General features: G+C 39.2%; 1 protein-coding gene across 1 annotated transcript in view; it reads right to left on the reverse strand.

Annotated features, from left to right (window-relative positions):
- The window catches only part of VWA8 (von Willebrand factor A domain containing 8), a 191,499-nt gene that overhangs the window by 8,668 nt on the left and 167,642 nt on the right, over nucleotides 1–15,189 (reverse strand). The window contains exons 41-42 of the mRNA XM_075046133.1: nucleotides 10,582–10,707; nucleotides 8,573–8,731 (exon numbers count right to left, since the gene is read on the reverse strand). Coding sequence (XP_074902234.1) covers nucleotides 8,573–8,731; nucleotides 10,582–10,707 — 285 coding nt within the window. The remainder of the gene's footprint in view (nucleotides 1–8,572; nucleotides 8,732–10,581; nucleotides 10,708–15,189) is intronic.

Genomic DNA, 15,189 nt, shown 5'->3' on the forward strand with positions numbered 1-15,189 from the left:
CAGTTGACAGAGAGCCCTTGTGCAGTATTTTGCCTTTCTGTTATTCTTTATTCAAGTACTGCCTACAGGTCCCCGCCGGGTTCACCATCCCTAATTCCCACATAATCATTTGGTAAAAGGCAGGTCTATTCCTCAGAGGTTTTTCTGGCTATTCTTTCCAATTGAAGACCATTTTATTTGGTATAAGTCGAGTCCTGGAGACTGGAGAAATGGCATTCTTTATCGACAAAGCTCCTTTTATTTTTTTCCATATCACTAATTGGCTTAGAAATGTATCGGGAGAAAAAGAAGGCTATAGCAGCTGGAACAACACTTTTAAAGGTGACACCTCCCTCTGCAAAACAGCAAACATGCCACATACTATATTTCACCCATGGTCAGACCATTTTACGACAGCCTCGCATAACCCAGACTTCCTTCCCCTAGGAAATCTTTATATAATCTAGTCCCCACACAATCCCATTTCTTTCTGCTCTGTTGGCTTTTCCCATCCCTGTTCTCCTCAGGTCTTCCATTTCTAGTATTTGCTACCCAGCCTCATGTAAAGCTTCCAGGCTGACACATGCTTTCTCTTCAAAACCTATTTCTTATCATTAATAATGCTTCAGGCTCTCTCTTTCCTGATGAATATTTAGCTGGTGTTTCTGTCTTCCTCAAACTGCAATCTTTCTCGAACAAAAGACATGGCAAATGAAAATACACAAATTTTGAGAATAATGTTGAGGTTACATTCAGCATACTTCCAAATTAATACAGGAACAAATCCAGAATGTAAACCACACACAAAGAGAGTGTGCATGCTTATTGTTTTAAAAATTAGAGATTATTCAAATCAGAGGAACTAAATAAAGCAGTGGTTTAATGGAGCAGAAAATACACAGCGTTAATGTGGTTCTTATGTAATGTCAGAAATGTCCACAGATCTTCAGGGTAGGCTCTTAATTATGAAACCCTGCACGTCCTTTTCTGAGCAGTTTTGTATTCTGTATCACTTTTAAATCAACAACCTAATTACGTGAAGCTAAATGCCGTCATTCTCCTGTGTGAAAAGAAGGCTGATTCCTTCGTAACGAGCTCCTTCCCAGCATTTCACGCACCTCTCCCACTGGGTGTCCCGGTACCAGCTCTGCCATACCGAGTTCATGGGAATAGGCCAAACTCTGCTATTTGGGCATATCATATTGGTTCTCGGCACACACTAATAACAGACCAACGTTTCATCTCAAAAAGGCTGGGTTTGACCTCGGTGTGACTGCGTAAAGGGAACTGCTGTAGCTCCTAGATGAAACACCAGAGGTTGACCCTACGGTTGGGGCCCCTCCACATTCTTGCTCGAGGTGGGAACGTACAACCCGGGTACGGGCGAGGCGAGGCTGAAATGACCTGAGCAAACTATGGTGCTCACCTGGGAACATGATGTCCTGCCTCCTCCCTCCTCGGCTAGCTGCTTCTTATTCCCCGTGTGTGCCCATGCATGCCCCCCAGCATGTGTACTTGTATTTAACAGATGTTATCTGTTTCCTTCTTTCTTTGCTGACAGTTTACTAGGCTATTTGTGATTAGAAGAAGTGTGGTAAGGCAGCAGGGAAGAAGTGGCTGTTTGCTTCGTCCTGGCTGCTGCGTTCTGGGTCAAGTAGGGCGTCCCGAAAAGCAGGGTGAGATCCTGTCGCGCTGTGGAAGAGAAGGGCTGCGGTCACCGGCCCTCGAGTGCTGGTCCTCAGGGTCCTCTGACCCCCCTGGAAGTCAACTCAAGGACCAAGAGTAGTCAAACCCTAATGAGCGTGAGGTTGTTTTTGACTGTGAGGTTGGAGGAGTTCCCTAGGGATGAGCCCAGGGAAGGAGGGAGGGGACGGGAACGCAGCAGCGCTGACTTGGATTGACTTAAGTCAACACAGGACTGCAGCCTGGGAGACCCTCCTTGGGAGGAAGGGATGGGAACAGGCTCACAGCCAAGCTTTAGAGGTGACAGAAGGGAGATGTTTGCCCAGGGGAACGGATGGAGTCTACGGTGATTTAGGAACACAGAGTTTGGGACAGGAGTAAAACTGGAGAGAAGCAGCCCCCTCTGCAAGGGCAAAGACAGAGGATTTAGATCTCTCACCCAGTTTTTCTTTCAGTAAATTATTACCCCCTCCTGATTTGTGTTCCAGTCAAATGAACTCTTAGTGATTTGATGTTGTCTTGGTGAGCTCATTTTAAAGAAAAGATGCAGACAGCTCCACAGCCCTGGACAACTGGGAAACCCCAAACATGCAGGCACATGTCTGCTTTATCAAAACCAGTTTCATTCCTTCGCCGTAGCTAAAGATGAGCACAGAAAAAGGGCCTCTGAGAAGCAAGGGTTCGATGCATTTTTCTCATAAATTCCCTAGGAGAATTTATGTGGCTGGAGTCACAAGCGAGAGAAGAGCTGTGATACGACCTTACTCGAAACTGACTTTTGTTTTGTTTTACAAAACAGACTGCAAGCATAGGCTCTCAGGATGAATCCAGCAGCAAAATACATGTTTGCTATAGCGCAGGCTTAATTGAATTAATATATTATTGTGATACACAGTGGCTCGTTTTCCAATAGCCTCAGGTACATTGAGAAAAGAACTGCTCTATTCAGAGCTATGAGTACACAATATGTAAACACGTCTCTCGAAATAGCATCATTTTGTTGGTCTCTTTCCTTACAGGTTAAAACAATCCCTATTCCACTGTCACATTCTGCACTGAATGGATGGTTGCTGCTGCCTAAAATGGGTAAAATGGAAGACTTTGTCTTCTGCAGCTGCCATGGCAAAAGGTTTAATTTCTGAAGGCATTTAAAAAGCTGAAAGAAGATGCATGCTGAATGTAAAAGGCAGTGTGAATTAGACAGGCCTCTGCCTGAGGGCTAGATCTTTATAAATTCATCTCGTCTTTGGACAACACTGAGCATTCTTTTTTTCTGAATTTATTTCAAACCTTTTGTTTATTATTTAAAAGAAACTATTCTGCTAAGCATGTGGAACATTTCTTCTTTTCCTGAATTAATACTGCTGCCTCCATAGCAAATTTACAAACAGGGAATACTGAAATGGGCATATAAAATCTGCACTATCCCTTTAATATAGCTATAAATAACAATTCAGGCTTTTCCTAACAGTTACATAATGTGCCATTTATTGAGCCACTTACAATATTTTAAAGGTTTCATAAATTGCTGTTGGATAATTTACTGGACATGTGTCCTAAATCTGCCATCATGTGTGCAAATGATGGTAATTAGCGATGATATAAAACCATACGGTTTGTGTGACAGACATAATACTACCGCAGGTAAAACAAAGAACAAACTGCCCTTCTGTACATTTTCAAATAATTGGCACTTAAAATGAGATGTACAAAAGATGTAAGAACTTTAATCCTGCAAAATAACTTCCTTGTTATAACTTATACGTATAAGTGATGCATCCACATATTTAAAGGGGCCAAGGGACATTTGAAGGAACCTATTTAACCTCCGTTATTAGGATAAGACTGAGAATGTGGCTTCTATTATCTCAGTCACTCCCACTCTTTTCTTTAATAAAGCACTTCAGAGGAAGCGTGGATGAGATGACATTGGAGGAGGGCTTTGAAACATGGCTGTTAATTTAAATGGATTTCCCGACTGTGGGATGAGCCTCCCATTTGCCCCTTGACAAGGAGTGATTCACTGCCTGCACTTATGGGAAATGGAAGCAGGCGGGTTGTCCTGCGCAAGCATAAAAAGCTGACAAGTACCTGCTGGCACTTGTCTGACTTCTTATGAAGGATAACTTCGTTACCTGCTAGGTATAGTCACATACCCAATACTTTGCTCTTCTGTATAAGAAGGCAGGGAGAAAGTATTCTCTACCTTCATTCAGTGCTTTAAACACCGATCAGGCAATCAACGTCAGTGATACCAAGGGGTACCACCCATGGGGAAAGCTCAGCTGGTAGGATAAAACAACCAAGGAAAAGCCCATCTGATTAATTCACCACCTTTTTTAGCAGAGAACCAACCAAGCACCAGCAGAAAAGTGATCTTGAGCAAAGGCCAAGAATTGGTTTCCAAAGTTTGCGCTGCAGTTAGATAGCAGAAAGGAACTTTACTGTGTAAATCCCCTTTGAATGCTTTGTTCAACAAGCCTGATGGGTCCCCAGGTTCAACACGTGTTGTACAAGAAACTTCTCAAAATTGCAGCACATGTTATTGTGACTCTTGCAGATGGGGCTACAACAGGAACAGATAACACCAGGCATATCTGAAGGCCGAAAAAGTCTATTTTTATAAAACCAGGCAAGAAGAGGATAAGGAAGAGAAAGAAAAAAGTGATAAACTGCAGATTTCTCATAGCACACTACACAGTTGTGTGTTCTTTTCTCTTTTTTTCAATCAGTTCCTCCTTTAGAAATGTATGCTATTTTTGCAGATACACCAAAACTTCAGCTTTGTCCTGAGAAAAATGAGCAGCATCTTGCAAAGTGTCAGTCTTTTACAGACTGGAGTCAGTGATATTTTAAAACAATCACTGGCTCTCCTACTCTCTGAAGACCTAATTACACTCATTAGAAACTGAGGAACTGGCATGAGCTCTGGTTATTGATTGCATTCATGCAGGTGTAGCAACTGCCATACCAGTTTATACACCAAAAAAAAAAAAAATCCATATTTTCAAGCTGGAGATTTCAGAAACGCTATTTATTTTTATCAAAGGAATGACTCAAAGAGTCCATCAGCACATGCACAGGAGATTTCTCCTATGTAAGGACAGTGTAATATAGGTTAAAAAGAGATACTTTAGCCTAATCATTGGATCATGTTAAGAATATGGTTCAGACATGACTAGTTAATAAAAGCCTCTGTTGGTGCTCATTTTGGGGGATGACTTCAGTGGCCAGTAAAACATAAGGCCACATCTCATTTGCTGTCCTAGCTATCTCTGGTCTACTCCTGTAGACATTATGCTTTGAATGAATCAAATCTCAATAAGGCAGCACAGAGACGTGTGGAGGAAGAAAAATACTTTTCTTCCCTTGGGCAAAAGCAGCTCTGAAGTTGACAGAGTTCACGCTGGATCTGGCCAGACTTGAATCAAGGGGCTGTTACTGCCCTCCCCAAAGTTCTCTATCCAGTGGAAGGAGCCCTTAAATAGAGGAGTTTCCCTAGAGGCAATTGAACAGATGTAGAAGCTGATGACAACTTTTTTTCCTTGGTATGTCACTAAAATTTCCAGCATCTTCCTCACCACTGTTATTTTAAGTATAAAATTGGCCTTACAGCTGTCTTGACTCATAGAGATTGCAAGGAGAACATTACTACTCCTGTCTTACTATCAACAGAGTGGCAATGCTCACATCCAATAACTGCACATGGGTTTTGTGTAAGTGTTTTTATAAATGGTAAGTGGTTGTTAGAGAGACACGTTTACTGTTGCAACTAACTGCATTTTGAGCTATTTGCTTGGCCAAATACAGGCTTTCATCTAGGTGTGGGGCAAAACGCTGGCCAACAGCAACTATTGCCAGTCAAAACATAATAATCTGTAATAGACACGGAGGGATTTGAAAAGTAATGAAAAATAGATTTTAAAATCCCAGAACTGAAGACAGTTCTTAATGACCTTACTAATTCTGCACAGTGGGCTGTCTCTGTCTGCTTCTACATGTTATTTCTTTACCATGCACCTGAGGATCACATCTGGGTTCTCAGCTATAGAGCTGCACTGAAAATAAGGCCAGCTGGTTATCTACCACTGCACTACATCTTTTTTCAGTGTCATCACCTTCTAAGCCACTGTCCTCTGTTGCATAAATGTAAAATAATTCATTGTTCATAACAAGAGCAGAATGGGTGTGGTAGAACAGAATGAACAACTGTCCCCTGGTCACTGTTTCCATTTTACTCAAGATTTTATCAGCTCCTTGATTTTTAGCTCCTCCAACCTGAGCAGTTCTTGCCTACTTAGCCATTTCTTGTATGGGGACATTTCCATACTTTTTGTAATCTTTGTCACCCTCTCTTTTTTTTCAGCTCTACAAGAACTTTTGTGAGATGGGGGACCAGTGTTGCACACATTACTCCTGATGTGAATGCACTATGGAAGTTTACAGCGACATTCTGATGCTTTCTGCATTATTCTCTGTTCTTTTGCTAATAGTTTCTAACATTTAATTAGCTTTTTTGACAGCTGGTGGGCACTGAGTGTTCAAAGAACCATATAACATAATTACAAGATTTCTTTGTTGAGCACTAATATATAGCTGAGAGTGAGCACTAACAGATAGCTGAGACTTCCTCACTGTGTATTTAAAATCAGAATTGTTTTCTTCCATCTGCAGCACTTCACATTTAATAGCACTGAACACCACCTGCCATCATATTTCCCAGTCACTATTTATGGCCAGGTCCTTCTCCAATTTCTTGCAGCTGGATTTCCCTTTTTGTTTTCCCAAATAACTTCACACAACTAGCAACTGTTGTCACTTCACTATCCACCCCCTTTTACAAATTTCTTATGAATATACAGAACAGCATAACAACATGGGCTCTGGCACAAATCCCAACAGTTCCACCAGTGACTTTCCTTCACTTAATCACTCTAAAAAATGACGACTTGGTCTGTTTCCTATATTTTTAGCAGTAGTTCATTTATCTGAAGGCTTTCCCTTTTATCCCCAAAGTAGTATCATTTCTTCACGAGCCTCTGGTGAGGGACTTTGTTAAATGATTTTGGCTAAGGAGACTCTATCAACCAACCTTGCTTGTCACATACATAGAGACTCTTCAGAAAGCATTACTTCCCTTTACAAAAGCCATGCTGACTATACCTCAATATATCATATTTATCCTTGTGTCCACTACTTCTATTTCATCTTCCTTTGTGGATGATCCTGCATTTGGCCATACTAATATGCGTGTTGCTCAGATATGCCTGATTTACCATGCTACCCAAATTGTGTTGTATAATCGCACTGCCCCTGTTAATATTTGTCATTAACTTTTCTATTATCAGTGAGCAGGAGATACATGAGCAGCTGAACCAATAAACCCCTCGTTTCCCATTATTGTCATGAGTTCCCACATGGCTTCTCTGGGCTAAGCTCTAAGCTTATGGCTACAGTATTTTTCTCCAACAGGAATACAGAGCATCACTCTCTACCTGGCCTATTTTCATGACATTTGCAGGAATTTAGTGTGTTACGAAACAAACCCACAGTTTCAAATTTGTTTGAAATTGTGGAACATTGTGGGTACGGATCTCTTCTATCAACTAACTAGTGATAGGACGAGAGGAAATGGCCTCAAGTTGTGCCAGGGGAGGTTTAGATCGGATATTAGAAAAAATTTCTTTACTGAAAGGGTTGTCAGGCATTGGAACAGGCTGCCCAGGGAGGTGGTGGAATCACCATCCCTGGAGGTGTTCAAAAAACGTGTAGACAAGGCACTTCAGGACATGGTTTAGTGGGCATGGTGGTGTTGGGTTGACAGTTGGACTCGATGATCTTAAAGGTCTTTTCCAACCTAAACGATTCTATGATTCTGTTTAAGCATGTTTAAGGGAGAGAAAGCATTATTGCCAGAAAGTATGGTAGCACACACCTCGTTTCCTTAGGAAAGCAGGCTACAAACATAACGCCTGTTGCCTTTTATAGCCTTTTCCCCGACAAACGGAAATCTGTCTGATTGTATTTTAGAAGACATTCTAGAAGTACATGCCTCCATATGGCCTGTTTTGTACAGGAGATTCTACAGAAGAACAGAAACCTGTAGGATTATGCTGTCGGAGGAACAACGTGAAACAGACCTGGCTGAATTGATCTGGACTAAGTTTTCTATTGTTTAGGAGATTTTACATTTTGTTCAGATGTATTTTAAGTCTTATGTTTGAGATGCTCTTTGGTAAAGGCATCGGACATCTTTATTCTTTATTCTGCCATTAAACACTGAGTCTGTCAAGAATTAACTTGGAGACTGGCCATTCCTGTCTTTTTTAAGGTTAAAGAAACACACCCTAGGCCTTGTTTAGGCTTAATGAGACAAAAAAAGGTATAAAATATATTTACATTTCCTCTGCAGGCTACCATTAAATAACATCTGGAACCTAATACCTTTCAGTAGAAGAAATTATTTTCTTGCTTTCAGGTAACTGGAAGAGAACACAAGTAAGGGACAAAGAAGTTTGGTCTTTTCCCATGAGAAAGTACTACTGTCTGTACTCTGGGCAGACGGAAAGGCGTCTTTGCATGTCCTGAATCTCATATTTACTTGTGTTCTGTAGGCTTAAGTGTTTCTGCTCAAAGAAACAAATAAACAGATAAATACAGAAAAAGGCAGCAAATTTCACTAAATCAAAGTCTTAAAAGTCTTAGATTGAATTCTCCCCTGCTGAAGGGTGTAATTTTTCTTATCCATTCACTAGTATTATTTTTCAGGTTGCTAGAAATAGATTAATGTCTTTATTTCCTTGTGGGAATGAATAATGTTCTTTGGCTAGACTGACTGCTGAAACACTTTTTCCACTGCTCCACACAGCCTGTGCAATAACCACAGAGCTCCTAGTCCAGCTGTAATTACCTTGAATTTGTGCTCATAATTCTCAAAAGCTTCCATGACCATGCAGACAGCCTCCATGGAGCGTTCCAGTCGTCCATCCACCCCGTTAAAGCGGTACATGCTTCCAGAAACATCCACCACCAGGCGCAAACGTTTAGGTTTCTGCTGGGGGCTCCCAGGCTGGCAGGGAAACACAGCAGAAAAAAACCCGGTATAAATGGGAAAGCTAAACATCAGTAATGATAAAACATTTCAGAAAGAGAACCCGACGCACTTTGCAAAGGAAGAAACTTTTATCCAGCAAACACCCATTATTTAAAAAAAAAAAAAGAGCAAAAATATTTTAACCTTTTTTCTAACTTTCAAACCAGTTACTTGACAGATACCTCAATTCATTCTTTCCCCTCACCTTCAATGACTGGAAACAAAATACCTTGCAAAATTCCACACATGCTTGTCAGGAAAATACTTCTTCTGTCTCAGTTTTGATTCTTAACATTTTATTTCAGTAAAGAGACTCTCAAATTTGCTCTTTCTGCCAAGGCTCATAATGGAAATGCTTTTCCTTGGCTTACGGTACTAACAGGGACCCATATAAGACTGAAAAAACTTGTCTGCTGAGGTTAGTAACATTCCAAAAATGTTTGAAATCTTGTTCTGATTAACTACTAGTTTCTTCTTCATTCTGATGCTGAAACCATTATTTTTTCCTGAAAACAATCCCCATCTGTTTTAACAATTTTTGGCACAGTACATTCAAGGGAGATGTTTTATTTAGTGTGCAATGGGATGCGTCTGGGTTCAAGTATAAGGCTGTTAAAGATGATCTGGCAAAAAACCAGTCACATTAAAAACAAATAACTAAAATGTTTCTTTTACCTGTAAAGGGTTGCAAGCATTTGTGTGCTTTATTCTTTTAATTATTCTCTTAGTAGACTCTGGCATCCCTGTCCTCCCAAAAACAAAGGGAGAGAGAGGGCCCATTAAATCCTACATTTATTTTGGTTTTTATTCAAATTTAAAGGTATTCTTTTTTCCCCTAATGGAACTATTTTCACAAAGCCTTAAAACTAATACACTGAGTAAATACATTTTGAAAAAAATGAGAAATGAAGATCTAATCACTTTTCCCTTATTGATCTTTCACACAGGCAGTGCCAAGTTCCATAAACTGTTCAAAGCAACAGACATCAGGACCAAGTAGCATAAAAAATAATACCAGGGATTCATCAGATGTGGGTAGCTGACAGGCAAAAAGATGTTGCACTCAGCTATTTAAAAACACATTCTTAGTGTAGTTAAAAATTGCAATCTGTCTTTAAATATTACTTTTAAATATTATGGACTAGCCCCACCAGTTTTGGCCAGGTTTTGTTGGTCTGATTCAAGCGGTTTCTCTGTTGCTGACTCACATAGGCCTAACCCTAATGTCTTCTAAGGAATGGCTAAATTAAGCCATAGGATGGGCAACTTTATCATATCTTAATGGCTTTTCCTCACACTTTTTTCTCATTATCATTTTTATTCCTGTAAATCCAAATATCTGTGAAAGCTGAAATTCTTTGCACATCACGGAATAAGGAGAAGACATTTGTAAAACACTTGTTTTTTTAAACTTTCTAGGGTATCGAGGTATTTATTAACAAAAACGAAATTAAATCAGTGAGAAAATATTTTCCTTTTTCTTAGACAAACTCTTTTGCTAATTGCCTTCAGCTCATTAAAATGTAAAATAAGAACACAAAACCTGTTGCCCTGGATCAAAACAAAGCACTGCTTAGATCAGCATCCTCTTTCTGAGGGTGGCCAACAGCAAATACGTGTGGAAGACTGTAAGAAGAGGTGAAGCAAATTTTCCATCTTGTGGTTGCCTCCGTCTCGGGGACTTCCCGAGCCAGAGATGATTCTTCTGAGTTTCTCATCCCTATAACTTACTCAAACTCCAAACACAGATATTGTACAGCCAGTATGCAATCACCAAACCGGATAAGCTCTTACCTACATTTCCCTGCTGCTTGTTGGTTACTTACTTGTGGCTCAAGTTCTCCCCGTCGTTTATATATCGCTTTTTCTCCTGTCAGCCCGTCAATGATTTTGGCATCATCTAGCTCTCCAACAGCTTGGTGTCTCAGCCACTGTCTTTCCTTACCCTTGGCCTACAACAGAAAAGATGCCTTAATTCAGTCAGTGATGTGACTGTATGTTAAACAATTTAAGACCTACCAAACATGACATACACATCAATTTTCTTTGTAATGATGTGATAGTTCTGGCATAAGTCAAAGAAATGCAAATACATTTTCATAGCTGTCCTGCTCTTTTTCTCTGAAAGAAAAGTTAACACTGACAAAGAATACGTTCCCTCTGTAATTTTGTCTTTTTTAAGTTGTTTCATATATGGGAGTTTAATTGTGGACTGCAGAAATGTTAACGTTTTTTTCTTGCAAATATGCTGGAAATCTGTGTAACAAGCCGATGCAGAAATACATACAACCAGAGGGACATGCATAAGTGACCATTTACTATCTGTTCTCCATCCAAGCAGTGCAGGAAAAAAACATGGGGTGACTTAAAGGTAAGACTAAGCAGTATTCACCTTAGGTAATGATAAATGGTTTCTTTTACAGTAATATTCATAACAAACTCAATTTATATTTTAAAATAACAACCTTGAAAATTGTGATACTCAAGAGACAGTCCACTGAATGTTTCTTTTATTTTCTTTAAAAGAACACTGGTTATCTACAGCCTGACTTCAACATGCAATACAATCAGGAACTCAAATATTCATGGAACTCCTGTACATAGAAGCAAGCACTTAAGATTGAAGACTCAAGTGCTTTAATATTATAAACAACATATTTAAGAATGTTTTCAATGGATAGCTTAATCATAGTTCATAATATGTAAGATTCATCTAAAGACAGCAAAGTCTGCATATATGGGTTTCATGGTTTATTTCATTTCTGCTTAAATCTTCAGTTTGAAGTTGCTCATCCCAGCAGTAAGCCCAGCACAGACAATTTTAAATTTATATATGTATAATGCATTTGCACTCTCAGCAAACTGCTGGTCAGCAGCTGGAGGCAAATCAAATATCCAGCAAGACACAAACTGTCTTAAATATCGGTTCTCAGGAATGAAAATCAGTTGCTCTCTGATGAGCAGGAAGTGTTACATTACAAATCCCCAGTAAACTGCAGGCCTGGGATTTGAGAGGACAAATCTTTATAATTTTGGACAGTCTGAGCAGTCAGATGATGGCTTCTTAAGGCTCAGAGAATCTTTGATTTTGCTTTGGTCAAAATTTATGAGTTTTTCTTTTGGGGCTGTATGGAAGAAGGAGTTATGGACTACTGCCTTGCCTATAGTTACTCAAGACTAATGGGCTACTTACCTATGAAAATAAGTGGGCAGAAAGAATACAAAGCCACAAGGAAAATGTTTTGATTAATTAATTTTACAGCATAGAATTTACATAGCTGTGGCAAACACAGTTTTTTTAGTTAGGTAGTGTCAAAAGCCTTACAGATGCTTCCTGATGGGAGGCAAAACCACTGCCAATACATGGAAACCTCAGCCTTTTAGTAAATTGAAAGTGGAAAAGATTTCTTAGGTTGTGAATTCAGTCAGTTGTGCCCCCTGATACACTTGCATGGTGCTACAGTCAACCCAGCTTTAACCCCACTCCGCAGTGGGGCATCCACGAGTTTGTTTGTACCACCAACTAGTAGTTTCTACTATCATTAAATATTCTTGGGACAAAATTTGAAGTCCCTTCTTCCATAGGATCATTGACGCCTCTGTTGCCCGAAGAGTTGTGTAACATCACAAAAAGATACCTGCAAATTCCAGATGACCCCTACATGCTCCACCAAAATGTCACGCTGTAGGAGCTTTCCTGCTGCGAAAAACACAGTAGGATAACCATGGCAAATTTCAACAACACTCCAGCTAATCATTAAAAAAATGTTCCTGGAGACAACATGCTGCTGAGTGAGCAGAGCCTGTCTGAAATGAATCATGCACCTTCCAGGATGATGAGATGACTTTGTTCCTAGTCATCTTAGTCACCGTAAGTACTGGAACAGATCCTTAACGCTTCCTTAGGGCTGCTGTTTTGTTAAATTTTTGTCATTTGCTTCCTTTCAGTAGGCAGGAGGGACAAACAACCGAAGATTATAAAGTTTCAGCTTCATTGAGCAAATTCTCAACTAGTTTCAACTACTGTTTTCATTAACAATGCTTTAGCTTTGTGGCTATTTGCTGTTCAAGGAACAGCAGTGTGAGAAGAAAATGGCTTTTAACTATGGGCATAGTTGAAAACCATTTAATACCTTTTGAAGCTTATGAAACAAAAGCCAGTATTTGACCTGAAATTTTATTGGAGGAACACAGAGTTGACATTCTCTCCTAAAATAGGAAAAAATGCTGACAAAATCTGACTTAACCTCTTTCCAAAATAACGCTAAAATTATTTAGACTGCTTACCACCTGCCTCTTCCATGCAGAATTCCTAAGAATCTATTTCCTTTTATAAAAGCTGAAAAAAAATCCCCTTAAGCACGTGTTACACAATGCACATATATATTACTGAAAAGCTTCAAAGCATTTTCAATATATAATTTTCATAAACTTAAAAGCACCATAAGTTTAAAAGCATTTACAATTTCAAGAGAAAAACACAACTATTACATATACACCTTGCTTTGATATTTTACTAGAAAGGGCATGCAACCTGTTGCTATTGCAAAATACTGTGGCCACATTGATGAAAAAATATTGTATATATATATACATTGTGTTGCTTTTGAAATTAGAAGAATGTCCTAGATACCATATCTTATCAGCATGGCAATGGCTGATCACAATACACCACTGCAGTAATTCTTTTCACTGAAAGATATCAAAGGCATATTTGCAAAAAGACCTCCAAAATATAACCGTGATGTCTAAATATCAGAGAAAAAGTTGTGTATCTGAAGTGATCACATCTAAATATGCAACTCATAGCAGTATGGGATGGTATGAAATACTGCCAGTCGTGGTCTGCATTTGTTTCTGGGAAAACATTATGCATATGTTCCCTTAGCCGCCAAAATCAGAAAACTACTACTGACAGGGCACAGGGTTTTTCGCATCGTCAGCTCTCTGAGCCATGTTTATTACAGGACTGCCACTATTTTATTCTTGCTGCTATGACCAGACAGTTCCCACACGGTCTAAATCGGGCAGAGCCCCCGCAGGGTCCGTGACTGAGGCTCAGGTTCGCCCAGTTTAAATGTAGGTGCCTAAACGATGCTCAGAAGCTATAGGGACAGCTGGCCCAGATTCCCCCTGTGCTAGTCAATAAAAAGACAAGTACTTTCTGGAAGGCAAGTCATCTAAAATCTAAGAAGGCCTTTCTGAGTGACTGACTGACCATAGGCTTTTGAATCTAGAGTTCAGACAGACAAGGTTTATTCAACATTTGTTAATGTTGTTCAAAGAGCTGACAGAGATCAGCGAGTTATGCAAAGTAAAACGAACAATGAAATTACATTCTCAGACTGCATTTATGTATCGCTTTCAAGGATCAGCCTATTCCAAACATGTGAGCCATCAACAACTGGACCTGAATCCCAGTCTCTTGATTCTTGGGATGTAAAATTTAATCAAAGGAACATGTTTTTAAAAAACCGTGCCATCCTAACAATAAAAAGGCATATGTTGAAAAGAAAATCCAGGTTAAATAAACATGGACAATATATTTCCATTATGTGAACACACTGAGTTTGAAACAAAGCAAACTCTAACATTTTTAAAAAGCCAAAAGTGTTCTCTACTGAGAAGGTAATTTGGGACTTTCACAAAGTTAAGAACACACAGACATCTGAGCTGCAAAGTTTACTGCAACTGACTGTGCCATTGACTTCTTATTTATTTGAGAAATGAGGAATGTCTGACTGATAACAGAATGAAAACAGTTTTAGCTGAGAACCCATGGCATACATAGGACTATCCAGAAAAAAGGGGAGAGAGAGGCATAGTCCTTCATCAGGGTTAAATGACTTACCATGCTGAAGAATTCAAATAAATTCTTTTTCTTCTCAAAAAGATAACATGAAACATGCTTGGACTCAGCTTCCCAATTAACAGAAAGCACTTTGCAACTAAGTAACTCCTGTTATCATTTATCTTCATTTTCCTAGTGCATCTTCTAATAAAAAACCCTACCAAAATCCCTATAAAAATTTAAATAGTTAAAAATTTGCTTTCAATATTGCTCTTATTCTACAAGCTAGCTTTTCCAAATTCAGTGAGTTTGTTTTTTCACCATAAAGTACATTTACTAGCTCTGTGGTTAGCTGTTATAGATTTTTCCAGGAAGTTAGCAAAGTCTCATAAAATACTGAGGCTTATAAGACTTTACCTTGATATTAAAATGACCTTTTTAACAAAGCATCAGGATATGTCTCCTTGTACTAAAATATGTTATATTTGATTATGATTAATGTGATCCCTAAATGTAAGAATTTTGGCTCCAAGGAATAGATAAGGCAGACTAAAAAAAGACTTTAAACTGAAGATTCACTTATTCACTTCACACCTAGAATGTGCTTCCAATGGCATGTCTACTAGAAACATGGTAAAAAAAG

Source organism: Buteo buteo, chromosome 14 (assembly GCF_964188355.1).
Source record: "Buteo buteo chromosome 14, bButBut1.hap1.1, whole genome shotgun sequence".
Classification (NCBI taxonomy): Eukaryota; Metazoa; Chordata; class Aves; order Accipitriformes; family Accipitridae; genus Buteo; species Buteo buteo.